The sequence below is a fragment of the Melanotaenia boesemani genome, chromosome 14, assembly GCF_017639745.1.
Source record: "Melanotaenia boesemani isolate fMelBoe1 chromosome 14, fMelBoe1.pri, whole genome shotgun sequence".
Classification (NCBI taxonomy): domain Eukaryota; kingdom Metazoa; phylum Chordata; class Actinopteri; order Atheriniformes; family Melanotaeniidae; genus Melanotaenia; species Melanotaenia boesemani.
The window spans coordinates 12,966,566-12,979,999 of NC_055695.1; the positions used below are offsets into that span (position 1 = coordinate 12,966,566).

General features: G+C 35.2%; 1 protein-coding gene across 7 annotated transcripts in view; it reads left to right on the forward strand.

The window, feature by feature from the left end:
* LOC121652819 (discs large homolog 1-like protein) overlaps positions 1-13,044 on the forward strand; it is a 127,391-nt gene extending 114,347 nt beyond the window's left edge. For 6 of the 7 annotated variants that reach the window (XM_042005867.1, XM_042005869.1, XM_042005872.1 and 3 more), the window contains 10 exons: positions 4,084-4,266; positions 6,586-6,649; positions 7,670-7,685; positions 8,422-8,463; positions 8,819-8,869; positions 9,278-9,379; positions 10,141-10,313; positions 10,397-10,506; positions 10,926-11,017; positions 12,248-13,044. In XM_042005867.1, coding sequence (XP_041861801.1) covers positions 4,084-4,266; positions 6,586-6,649; positions 7,670-7,685; positions 8,422-8,463; positions 8,819-8,869; positions 9,278-9,379; positions 10,141-10,313; positions 10,397-10,506; positions 10,926-11,017; positions 12,248-12,354 — 940 coding nt within the window. In that variant the 3' untranslated portion in view covers positions 12,355-13,044. The remainder of the gene's footprint in view (positions 1-4,083; positions 4,267-6,585; positions 6,650-7,669; positions 7,686-8,421; positions 8,464-8,818; positions 8,870-9,277; positions 9,380-10,140; positions 10,314-10,396; positions 10,507-10,925; positions 11,018-12,247) is intronic. The other variant, XM_042005868.1, reaches the window with a different exon arrangement.
* The last annotated feature ends 390 nt before the right edge of the window (positions 13,045-13,434 follow it).

The window sequence follows — 13,434 nt, forward strand, 5'->3', positions numbered from 1 at the left end:
GGTCGAGGTGAGCTTTTTGGTGCGTGACACATTGGGGGTGTCTGGTGCTCTGGGCTGCTGCTGTGTGTCCATGCATGTATATGTGTGAGTGTGGGGTTTACAAGTGAAAGACAGGTTAACCTTTCTTCTTTCCTCAGAATAAATGTCACTGACACAAAGTGGCATACTGTATGTACTGTCTCTATGACTGTCCTTTGTGTGGAAGGTGTGTATGTATCTTTTCTTCCCCTTGCTTCTCTCCTGGCTCATTTAAAATTCACACCATTGTGGTCTATTTTAAACACACTGCATGGCTCATAGCTTGCCATTGTAATTGTATATTCCACTGCGGAAAGATTCACCTGAAAAGGCAGGGGTTGTTGCACCATATACTGTATGATAATCAGGTGACTTGCAGTCATCATTGAAGGCTTACAGTGTATTTTAAATGGAGTGTACTTTACATATTAGAGTGTATTTGCTTTTAGGGAAGGGGGAGAGAAAGGTTTAATGCCCCAACAGAATATATGCTTGCTCATATCTTGCTGGTATCTGTATACTTTCTAAGAATTATTACAAAACCTGAATCGTTGATTCTAGACTCCAGCTGGAAGCATCAGTAGGCTTTTAATCTTGTGTACGGAAAAGTGATACTTGTCTCTGCTGTATTGATTCCTAATACAGATATTGATTTAGAAATATTAGAAGTTTATGCAAAACAGGGGCTTCTTGAAATAAAAGCTAAGGTTTCAGATAGTCCGAGGGCATTTTTTATTTTAATGGGATGTTTGATGTTTTTCTTATTTCCTCCAAATTGAGACTGTCTGTATATTATTCAGATTGGGTAAATTTTGGGTAGGGATGTAAATAGTTTTTTTTTTTACTATATTCACATCATTTTGAACAGGATTTCTTAAAGGTTTTTAATTTTCTTTTTTTGTGGGGAAAGCCGCTTATCTGTCGCTGACATCCCATTAGTTCAGTTTTAAATTCAAACGAGGTAGTCAATAGACGTTTTTTAACACCAACACATAGTCTTGTTTGAAACCCAGAATAACATAGAAACTGAAATCTATCATTAAATGTACATGTGTAAAGGACTGACCAAAGTAATGCTGTTACCTACTGTAAGATTAAACAAATAGTGCTGCATAAAAAAAAGAAAAGTTAGTTTACTCCTGTCCTTCCCCAATATTGTTAATATTGTCTGAATGGGAATTTATTTAAATTTTCCTATTGTGTCTTACAGAGCATTATTATATAATCTCTTTCATTTTTTGTTTTATCTTCTGAAATAAAGCACACATAAATAGTACCAGAATATGGGCATTCAGTTCAAAGTTAAACTGCTTTGCTGTTTAGAGAATGAGATGCTGGCTGTGCAAAATTCCTGCTCTAGCACAATGTTTACAAAGGCCTGTTTAAAATGTAATTGTGTTTCTGTCACAGACGCATTAAGTAATTAATGTTCACTCGGTGGAGTATTTCACGTGAGATTTCCACTAAGGAATTAAAATAACTGTAATGCCAAGAACTGGTTAATTGAATTAGAGGCTCATTTACAGATGCAGCTTTTATAATTCTACACACAGCCATCGATGCAGCCTGCTTGCTGCACAGTTAGTTGAGATGTCTGTTTGTTTTGTTTTCTTCATTGTATTTAGAATTTAGCAAATCATCTTCTCTCTATGAATGTGAAGATTTTTCGTAATTAACACATCTGACACTTGCAGCCCTGAATTTCAAGTTTACAGTTTATCCTCTAACCTTTACTTGGCTCTGGCCCTTGCTTTAGAAAATCTGAAATAATTTAACATACCAAGGTAATAAACTATAAACGCATAAACATCATTAATAAAAACTTTCAACTGCATGTTTTCCACCAAGGTCATCAAAGCCTGTAAGACCCAACATATTTCTGTTACATACTGCAGTAATTAGTCTGTGTCCCTCCACTTCAGTAATTGGAGTTCAGTGGATTCCACGAGGGAATTAAACTATGAAATTAAAATGAAATTGACTGTAATACTGAGAGTCTGTAATTCATTTAGATTTACATCTCTGCACCATTTATTAGTGAAACCTGCTCACCACAAAGTCATGTGGGAACTCATTTTAATTCATATTTTCCTATAGTCTCTGACTGTGTGAATTGGTGACAGTTAAAAGAAAGGAAATACTATTTAAATGTGCAGCTGACCTTTTGCTTTATGCATCTGCGCACTGCTAATGTAAAGGTACCCCAGATTTTCAGCATATTTTTGTAACCATTTCTGCTTTTTGTTTTTTCTCGCTATTATAATGTTGTTGAGAATTGGACTTTTTCATTATTACACAGAGAAATTATTTATATAATAACAGAAAATATTAATACAATTTCACATAAATCAAATATACAGATTAAATATAAAAAAAATAATATTCAAATAGATTTAACATAAAATCAATTATTATAATAAATTGTTACCATGAATGATTTGTTAATAAAACTCTACTTGGGTTAAAAAAGAACAGGTCTTTCCAGAAAGTCTTTTTTTTTTTAACTGAGTGAATTAACTGAATAAATTTAACACATCAAGTACCAGTACCAAACTGCCTTATTTGTGTAAACTTTAAATAAAGATTAAAAAAAAAAGGCCCCTAAAACATAAACCATGAACAAACCTGTACCTGCTGTTTTGCTGACCCACTTTCTATGAGTTTGGGGGTTTGGGTAATTCTTTTCATCTCCTAAACTGATGTTTTTGTGCAATTATAGCTAATTAGTTTTATCGCAGCTACTGCAGTGATTTGACCTGTTAATTTGATGCTTATAAGATAATGATGATGAGGATGGCAATTTGTCACTCAGTGCTGAATTTTTATTGCAATTAGATGTCATCAGTAAGATTAAACTAACCTGTTTTGTGACTGTTCTCCCTATAAGCACTTCTCATTAAAGCATAAAAAAGACTTACAAAGAAATAAAGCTACATAACTTTATGTATTATATAACTTATTTAAGTCACTTTGGTATATTTTGTGAACTGGAATTAGACTGTGTAGTTAATCTTAGTACTTAAAAGTGCCAACAGTTTATTCTGTTAAACTGGAAAACCCTAGAACATGGCCTTAAAAGTCATTATTTATATTTCCTAGTTAAAAATTATTTTAGGCCAGTGTTGACATGTTACTAATGTATCTAAATACATAAAATTTCTCAAGGGGCCAACATACAATTTATGGAAAGATTTTTATTAGAGGTAATTATTTTCACTATAAAGTAATAAACAAAGGCATAAAACACAGTACCGTAGAACAGTCTAAACCACATGTATAGATCTTTATTGAATAAAGATCCTGTTAGTGTTAGAATTCATCTGTATATGTCAGGAATTAATGTTTTTTTTTTTTTTTGTTATACAGTCTGTCACATTATTATCTGCCACCTAAAATGCCAGTGTCCTATGTTTACATCCCTCATTTAAAGGAAGGATGTAAACATGAGACTCTCTGTAGGTTATCTTGCACATCTCTCTGATTCATGTTGCTTTATTCTTCTCTGTTTCTGTTCTGTTTTATTGATGAAGGCAGTAGGGACTTTAGGGGGATGCTGGTTATTTCAGCTCTAGTTACGTTGCACATACACACATTCACATTGCTGGCCTACTTTCGGAGGTCTTTTCCCTCTGGAGTGGTTTAAATCTGTGGTCACAGACATATCTCGGTTCTAACACACAAACATGCACAGTGACACACAAATAGACAGATGTGCACAACTGCCTGCATATACAGAGAAACATGTAGATCCAGACAAGGTCAAAAATGAATAGCATGGAGATTTTGTGTCACTGTTCCATCTATTAACACTTGAAAATAATGTGTGGGATGATTATTTTATTAAATCACAAATCATGTTATAAAATGTATTTTGGGATTTTGTACTACAATGGAAAATTAAAGGCATTCATTGTTACTGCAACTAAATGAATGACTGACCTGTATGCCCCCATCTATCAGGGCAGCGCGGTGAAGCGGTGTTATTTATTTATTTATTTATTTTATTGACTCTTTATGTTTTTTTATTCTTCTTTTTTTATGTGGTTTTCTTCTGTTTGTCTTCAGGGCGTTGTTTGACTATGATGGAAGTGCATCAGATCTGAGCATGCCCAATCAGACCCTGCCCTTTCATTTTGGGGACATTCTCCATGTGAGCAGTGCCGGCGAAGAAGAGTGGTGGCCTGCGCGACACCTCAGCCCCCCACCCCCAAACTGCCCTGAAGTTGGAGTCATCCCCAGCCGCCGAAGGTCAGAGCTCTAAAGCTTTCAGATGGGAGTGGGGTTTGATTATTGACCACTTCATACAACAATATATCACAGTCTTCACCGGCTGTTTGATGCTGTTCGTTTTTCATGACGATAGCTCCGCTGTCATCAGCTCGAGTGCTTCAGATTTATTGTGGGAGCTGACTGTGATATACCAAAGTATATGTTAGGAAGACAGCTTAAGGTTCAGTTGTCGAAAAAGTAAGTTAGTTGGATCCAGAAACGTGTGAGTAAAAGACTGTCAAAGCTCCTGCATGTTTTTAATACTCTACTGCAAAACCATATGCAGATAATTGCAAGAGAATTTGTGATTTATCTTTAATTCTAAGAAACAGAAAAAAAAAAAAAACGAATTCCTTCATTTAGCTTTCACTCTATAAAACTTTCACTTATACTACAAACTTATTACTACAGAAACTCAGGAATAATCACGTTTACAACTTGAAATTAGAAAATGTTTGATAGTGTCCTGAAGTGAAATGTTTTCTTCTCTTGCACACACTAATTATGCACAGACCCAGAAAGGCAAGTGAGAAAACAACATTCTACAGCCCAGTCTGTGTTCAGAATTAAAGACAGACAAATAAAAAGAGTATGCTGAGATGAACTCTAAATGTCCCTAAAGGTTTTTTTTTTTTTGTTTTGTTTTTCTTTGAAGGAAGTGAAACTGCTTAGAGTGGAACACTTCATCCTCTTGTGGCTAGAATGAGTATTGCAAAAACAAACACTTTTTTGATCAAATGGAAGCATTAATTACACTAGACCAATTCTGTCCAAATATACAGTAATTTGCAATTAGTTATTTTTCATCTTCCAGGTTACACCATCATGTTACTGCAGTAGCTCAAATGTGTGTTAGACTACCACATGTAAAAATGACTATACCATATTTTGAGTTACCCTGCTGCATACCAGAACTGGTCTAAACACTGGGTCTTTGTTCATTGGTGCCATTTATATTAGAGTGGCATTTTCTGTTGATACATGATTGCAATCACTGTCACTTTGTTAAATTAAATTAATGTAATTCTGTGGTTTTAATAGAGACAAATTGCACCCACTCAACTTGCTGTTTCTTGTTGTTTCCCTCTGTGGAGAAGGTAACAGACATATGTTGATAGGTTTCTGTGGTGGGAGGAGACAATGTTGAACAAGTCATGTTGACATCTGTGGCAAGGAGGGAGGTGGCATGGCTTGAGGGATGCAGTAGAAGGAAGGAAAGAGGAGTGTTTTAGGACAGTTGGTGAAAGAGGGGAGGGATTAGAGGGAACAAGAAAGAGTGAGAGGAGAGCAAAGTAAGTAGAAAAGAGGCTGTCATACAGGTTTTATGGAGAGGTGTTAGAATAGTGGTTGGTTCATTGAGGCTAATGCATTGATAGTTTTGTCTGCCCAAAACTGGTCTCTCTTGTAAATGATGCTCTGTTTATCATTGGAACTACTTGTATAAATAAAGGTTAAATAAAAGTAAAAAAGATTTGTTTTAAAGTTATCTCAGCCTGTTTGGGTTAGTGGAAATGAGCATGCTACCTACTTTTTACTGTCAAGTTCCATTAAGTCTGGATTTTTAATCCATTAAATTTGTTCAGCTTCCTCTCTGCCCTGTTTGAAAAGCATATAATTTTATTATGTTGCTTAAAGATATCAAAACTCAAGATTTTTATTAAGTAAGCTGCACAATTATCTTGTAAAGAAAGAAATACAAGGTGTCCATAAAGTCTCTTTATAATTTAACTAATGCATTACAAAGCTAAATAAATAGACAAATCAAAGAAAATTATAAAAAAAATGTAGAGTAGATGCTGAAGTGTTATTTTCTTATTTTCTACACCTCTATATGTGCACCATTGGTTGCACGAAGTACATTAGGATGGTACTTTTTTTTGTCATGTTCCCTGTAGCATAGCCTCATCAATGGTGGCAATGTCATCAGTGACCTTTTGCTTCAGGTCTCTGATGGTCTTCGTCTTTGTTTGATCCTTGATATCTTTAACACAACCCCATAGAAAGGAGTCCAGCGAGTGACATCTGGTGAACGAGGTGGCCAGGGAATTGGGCCATCCCTTCCAATCCACTGGTCTGGAAATGTTTGATTTAGGAACTAACAGACATACAGTCCCCAATGTGGTGGTGCACCATCTCGCTGAAAAATTATGGCTGTAGTTTTGCTGAGTCTACATATCCAAGTTCATATGTAGAAGCAAAATAATCTGTCTTGTCTTGATACTAAAGGTAACTTTGGAGGTAAATTGTTTGCATCCTGTCTTTGCATGTCTTCATGTTTTCTTCCTTTCGGTTTTACAGAGCAGAGAAGAAGGAGAGGTTGAGACTAAAGACAGTCAAAGTGGCAAGGTCTCAGGAGAGATCAGTAAGTGTCCACCTTTCTTACAAGCCTTAAGATTTAAATCTGATCCTAAATCTTAAACCTGATTTTACTGGGGAGCTATTAACTAAATGCGGAGCAGGTGTGATAATCAGAAACAAAAATTTGTTGTAATTAAAGCTAAAACATTCAAGATTCAAAGGTTCAACCACTTTTATTGTCAATTCAACTTATGTGAGAACATACAGAAGAATTGAAATACAATTCTCTCTCACCATAGAGACTAGTGCTGTATATATAATATACAGTATTATGGTGATTTGTAAGCAAACAATGCAGTCTTCAAATTATATTCATCATTCATAATTTTCACTTAAGTCATTTAACCGATTTGTAATTCAGTCACCACATTTATGAATCTAAGAGTTGTTTAGTGTTATAAGAAATGTTTGGAGCCCAGCAACTGGCTGAAGCTCCAGTTTGTTAAATAGCTGAGCTTTAAGAGAATTTCAGTATGAGTTCATAGATGAGCCATCATCATGATTTTAATCACATCTCACAGCATGACACACGTGTTTAACACAAGCTATTGATATCACTGTCAGCTTGCTTTCGCTCTCTCTATTTTCTTCACACTGTGAAGCAACAACCCTGCGTGATAATTAAAAATCATCACACACACCCACACACCTACTGTGTATCCCCTGATACACTGAGACTGCAATTAGTCTTGCTCTGTCACTCTATATTTATATATATATCTATCTATCTATATATATATAGATAGATAGATAGATAGATAGATAGATAGATAGATAGATAGATAGATAGATAGATAGATAGATAGATAGATAGATAGATAGATAGATAGACAGAGATATTACACACCCACACACACATATATATAAATATATAAATATGTGTGTGTGTGTGTGTGTGTGTGTGTATACGTGTGTGTGTGTGTGAATACTAAATAAGCAGGGTTTTTGTGAATAACAGATATCCAGTTTAGTCTGATCTTCTGTGTGATGATTAATACTCTTCTTTCTTTCTGTGTCTCTGTAGGATCAGGATGACAAAGGTAGGTATCGTCTTCATTACTGACACCTGCTGATCAGTATGTAATTGCAATTCCTTTAAACCCAACAGAAATCCCACTGCCTCCAGTACTAACTGGGAACGTTTCATGGCATAAAAATACTTTTGACAAAAATCAAAGGAAAACAGAAAATATACAATATATACAATACAATATATTATATTATATTATATTATATTATATTATATTATATTATATTATATTATATTATATTATATTATATTATATTATATTATATTATATTATATTATATTATAGAGGGAAGTGTTATATTAATATTCTGCATAAAACAAAAACCAGAAAACACATCCTCTTTTTTTTTTTTTTTTTTTTTTTTATTTGGCCTGGTCCGGTTTAGGCCTGTTTAGAAGGAAGGATGGTCCAAATGATTTTTTTATATAAATAAATAACACTGATGTCCCCTCCAACTTATTTAGATCGGGCTACAATGTTGTAGTGTACACGTTGTGGTCACCTGTTATCATCTGGAGGCTTTTGTATTCAGATGTTTGTTAGGTTTTTTTTTTTTTTCTTCTTCTTTATTGATTTTACGAGTAACGTCTACAATGGCTAAACAGTGTGAATAAATTGCATGGATGGGATTTTTTTTTTTTTTTTTTAAGTGAAACTTTGTTTGTCTACGACAGAAAGTATGTATGTTTGTGTATTAGTGTGTGAATGTGTGTGTTGCTGACTCTGACCTGTCTTGTCCTTCCAGAGCTGGTAACCTCTGGCACCAGCGATAGTGAGAGTAGTTCCTGTAAGTGTAGACCCTCCCCTGTCTTTCACTCTTCCCCCACTATTCTTTATCTTCTGTCACTACTTCCTCTACCTCCTCTGTGTTGATGTATTATTTTGACTTTATTTTTGGTTTTATTTCAAACCTCAGTGTGCTTGCGGGTGTGTCATTTATTCATGTACACGTGTCTTTGTGTGCTGTGATTATTGGGGCTTTCTGTGCATGCATGTGTTTGTGTGCAACTTACTTCTCTGCATTTCCAGCGCTGGTGGAGTGGTCTGTTCCAAAAGTACAAAAGGGTAAGAGTGTGGCGTGGTGTCCGTAATACAACCACGGTCCTTCTGAATGTGTCCATCATTTGTGTTTTTCTAAACAGCTGGTCAGGAAGAGACCTTCCTCACATACCAACCTGTCATGCAGCAGGAAGGTCAGTGCCCACCTCCTTATTGTATTGTAATTATTTAAAGTTTATTTAGTTTATATGTTAATCATTGCTGGAAGAAATAAAATCTGAGTCATGTTACTCAAACATCTGTCTGTCAGAATAAGCTGATCAGAATATATTGTATATGAATATGTCAAGTATTAGATTTTTAGCATAATTTTAAGCCTGAATTAGAGGTGTTTTCACCATTTAACGGGAGATACATTGCAAGTAATAAGCACAAGGATAAATCAGAAATGGAATCACTTCACTTTTAATGCAACAAGAAAAACCTAAATTGAAAGGGAAAACAGGGTATAAATGATTTAATGTTTCACTATTTTAGTGCTACAAACGCATAAGCCAGCTTTCCACGGGTTTTTATGTGAGTTTCAACCTGTCTATTTCCAGTTAATTACACACGGCCAGTCATCGTGCTTGGACCAATGAAAGATCGGGTCAATGATGACCTCATCTCTGAGTTCCCAGACAAGTTTGGTTCCTGTGTCCCACGTGAGTTTGTTAACTCCTTAATAAACCCCTGCTGGGCAACTTGTAAATGCCAGATGAACTGCACAGAAAGCAAGCATTAAACTGAAACACAACGTGAAAACTATAAAATCCTTTTTATGATGCTGACAAATCTAACTTGTGGTTTATGCAGTATATTACTTAAATGATTCCTTATTTCAATTTTTTCAATTTGTTCTGATATCCTTCAAAACCTCAAAGCTCTCTTCCTCAAGAGAGCGATCTTCAAGGGAACCAGCTTTCAAACTGAAAAAAAAGGATGTTCTTGATTACAGTTATTAATGTACCCCCCTTAATGGTTTTGCTGGATCAATTAGGATTATGTGACCTTACTATAAGTCGGTATTAGGCTTACTTTTTGTTTTTTGAACTTGAGCAAACATTTTTATATGAAACACACGGAATGAACTGATATTTTTCCTGACTGTTTTTGACTAACAGGAAAGGTCGAAAATTTTAGTTTGGACAATGTGAACAAAAGTAAATGGTCAAATTTGAATACTGAGTAAATTTTGTAAATAATTAAATTTTCTTTAAATAAATAAATAAATTTGACCAAAAATCTGCCAAAAAAAAAAAAAAAAAAAAGTCAGATATGCAGCACCATTGCCTGTACTTCATCCTCTACTGTCACTGTTTATTCCAAATATTTCAAGGAAAAGTGTCTGCTAAGATTTATATGTGTTAAATGTCCATGAAGAAATTCTATTTATTGGAATCTGCATACCACCTTTGTTCCTTAGACACGACTCGGCCGCGACGAGACTACGAGGTGGACGGCAGAGATTACCACTTCATGTCATCCAGAGAGCTTATGGAGCGAGAAATCCAGGAACACAAGTTCATTGAGGCGGGGCAGTATAACAACCATCTTTATGGAACCAGCATACAGTCTGTCAGAGAGGTCGCTGACAAGGTGAGATGACAGATGAACGGAGGAGAGAGGACAGGCACTGCAAAGCTGCTCAGTGACTGATTGTCTCCACGTGTGTCTTACAGGGTAAACACTGCATACTGGACGTATCAGGGAATGCCATCAAACGGCTTCAGATGGCAGGTCTCCATCCCATCGCTATCCTTATTAGACCGCGCAATGTTGACAACATCCTGTAAGTGTCAGAGATATTAACTAAAGATAAAACAGTACCCTGTATCTGAACTAAATAGTCCACTAAAAGGCCCTTTTGGGGGCATATTTTTAAACATCACATGTTCCTAATGAGTAAGCAAAGGACTCTTCAGCTGTTAATAAAGTGTAAATGTCTAAATGCTTCATGTTTCAAAACCATCTACCTTGAACTGTTACAAATGGATCATCTACATAGGCTAACAACACCTACTGCTTAGTGACGCCTTCTTGTCAATGCAACCCAATTGTAATGAAAACTAAATTATGAGCTGTTTGCCACGAATGAACATCACAGTGCATCTGTGACGTTATTAGAGTCTGTTAGGAATGTAAAAAACATTTTGAATTATGTGTGGTATTGATGTTACTCGTTGTAATTTCTGTCTCTTTTTTACACAGAGAGATGAACAAGCGTTTGACTGAGGAGCAAGCGAGAAAGACCTTTGACAGAGCTGTCAGACTGGAGCAGGAGTTCACAGAGTACTTTACCGGTTAGTCAAGCATACATATATACAGTACTTACATACATGAGCCAGTCATGGTCTCCATAGTGTAGTTTAGGTCCATGGCCAATCATGACCTCCCCATGAGAGTGCTTCCACCAAACACATTATTATAGGTTACTAAAACTCTGTGATAACCACTATTAGATTCTCTTTTACACTATTTAGATCAAAAGTCTCATCCCTTCCTCAAATTTGATCAGTTTGTGCAACAAGAACAATATTAACGTGTTACATTAACATTAACTATTTATACATGAAAGCACCATGAGGACCGCAGAGAAATACAGATGTGCACTAAACACGTAGAACATTTAGTATTGATAGATTATAGAAAACCACATCCAAAAGCATCTGCCTGTGAAAGAGACCGTGACTCATTCATATGTTCTGTAATGTCACAGATGTGGTAAGCAAAGCAAAAATCAGTTGTTTAATTACAATTTTAATAATTGCACACATTTCCAAATATATTCCACCTCAGCTGTATTACAGTATTAAATACTGAACCATTTTTGCATCAGCCGTAAGACTGCAAAAGCTGGACTGAGCAGCACGATTAAAACATATGATGGTATTTGAATTATAATTGCATTTGTATGACTTGATAGCAAAATTCTCTAAATGTTTTTGACTTTGTAAAACAGCTTAATAGAATTTCCCCATGTGGAAAAAGCAAGATAAACATGACCTTTTTATAACTTTTTTTCGATCTCTCTATGTGACAACGTGTAAATGAAAGTGTGGAAATTATATTTTAATCCATAAGGACATTGATAAATACTGTCTTTTCTCAGACCCTAAAAAGAGCTTTGATGACACTGTTTTTAAAAAACAAAAAGAACTCAAACGTCTCACTCATGAGCAGCCATAGGCTGATATAAAGCCCCCCTTTCTTTAAATTTTCTTATTCTCTATAGTTTGTTCTAGTTCTTCCATTTTTAATTTACTTCTTAATCTTTCTTTTGCTCCTTGCTGTAATACTTTTAATATTTTATGTAAAGCACATTAAATTGCCCTGTACATGAAATGTGCTGTACAAATGAACCCACTTTACCTAATTCCAGAAATGCTAATATTATAGTTTATTATTTTTATTTATTTAGCTCTTCAGCTGTTAAATTCTTCACCGATTCCATCAACTGATGTTAACTGTGCAGTCTGAATTATTAACACATCTGTAAGTTACTTATTGCACTCTGCATGTGTCTCTTTCAGCTATAGTCCAGGGCTCTTCTCTAGAGGAAGTTTACTCGCAAGTGAAGCAAATCATTGAGGAGCAGTCTGGTCCTTACATCTGGGTGCCCACCAAGGAGCGACTTTGAATTAACACACACACACACAATCTACTCATCTACATGTCACTCTCTCAACACTTCCCCCTTGTCTAATTTTCTATTATCAGCCTGCTTCCTCTCACATTGCTACACACATGCATATTTACACAAGTGCATGAAGTCAGTGTGGCTGGGACTATCTGGGACTGCTCATTCCTGGAGTGGGAGGAGCTTATGCCTGTCCAGCAGCCTATTGGTGAATCTTCCTACAGCTCAGTTCCTTAATGTTTAAGGAGGTGGTTCAAATCAAGGTGACATGTACCATTATCTGATTTATTTCATTACTGTTCTTATTGTTGTTGTTGTTGTTGTTGTTGTTTTCATATTAACAAAGGGTAATGCATTCATGTATGGGTTTGTAATGATAATATTGTCACCAAAAGGCAGACTTTTGCACGCTGTAGCTTTAAGAGCATGTTTTTGGGACAAAATCTTGATTTAATTCCCAGTCTGTCTGTCTGTTTGTCTCTTCTCATGGCATCATTTCTGTTAAGAGTTTCTCTTTCTTGTTTTCTTCTTTTTCTCATTATCATCCCTCCCTCTCCTCTCCTCTTTTTACTGTCCACAGCCTTTAGATATGAGATGAAAATGACTATTGTAATTATAATGTTCCTCAGCATTTTAGAATGGAGGACCAAAGTATATAGCAGCAACTGTGTAGAGATGTAACATGAAAAATAATCAGAATCAGTTTAGGATTTTTGAGACTGAGATCCATGTGAACATTTATTGTAACAAACAAGACTGTTCAGCTTGAATAGAAAAACTAAAGTAGATTACTTTGTTGAGAATTTTGTTTATTCAAACCTCACATTTGTTCAGGCTATTTGGAGTTCTGGGCCTGTATTTTTCATATTTTTGATTGTTGTTTTGAAGGCTTTGATTAGGTAGGGCCAAGTGTAGTATATATATATATATATATATATATATATATATATATATATATATATATATATATATATATATATATATATAAATTACTACACATTTAGATATTTTAAAATTACCATAAATTACTGTAATCCATTCACAACATCACTGTGGTCACAGCTGTTGCACTGGTGCAAA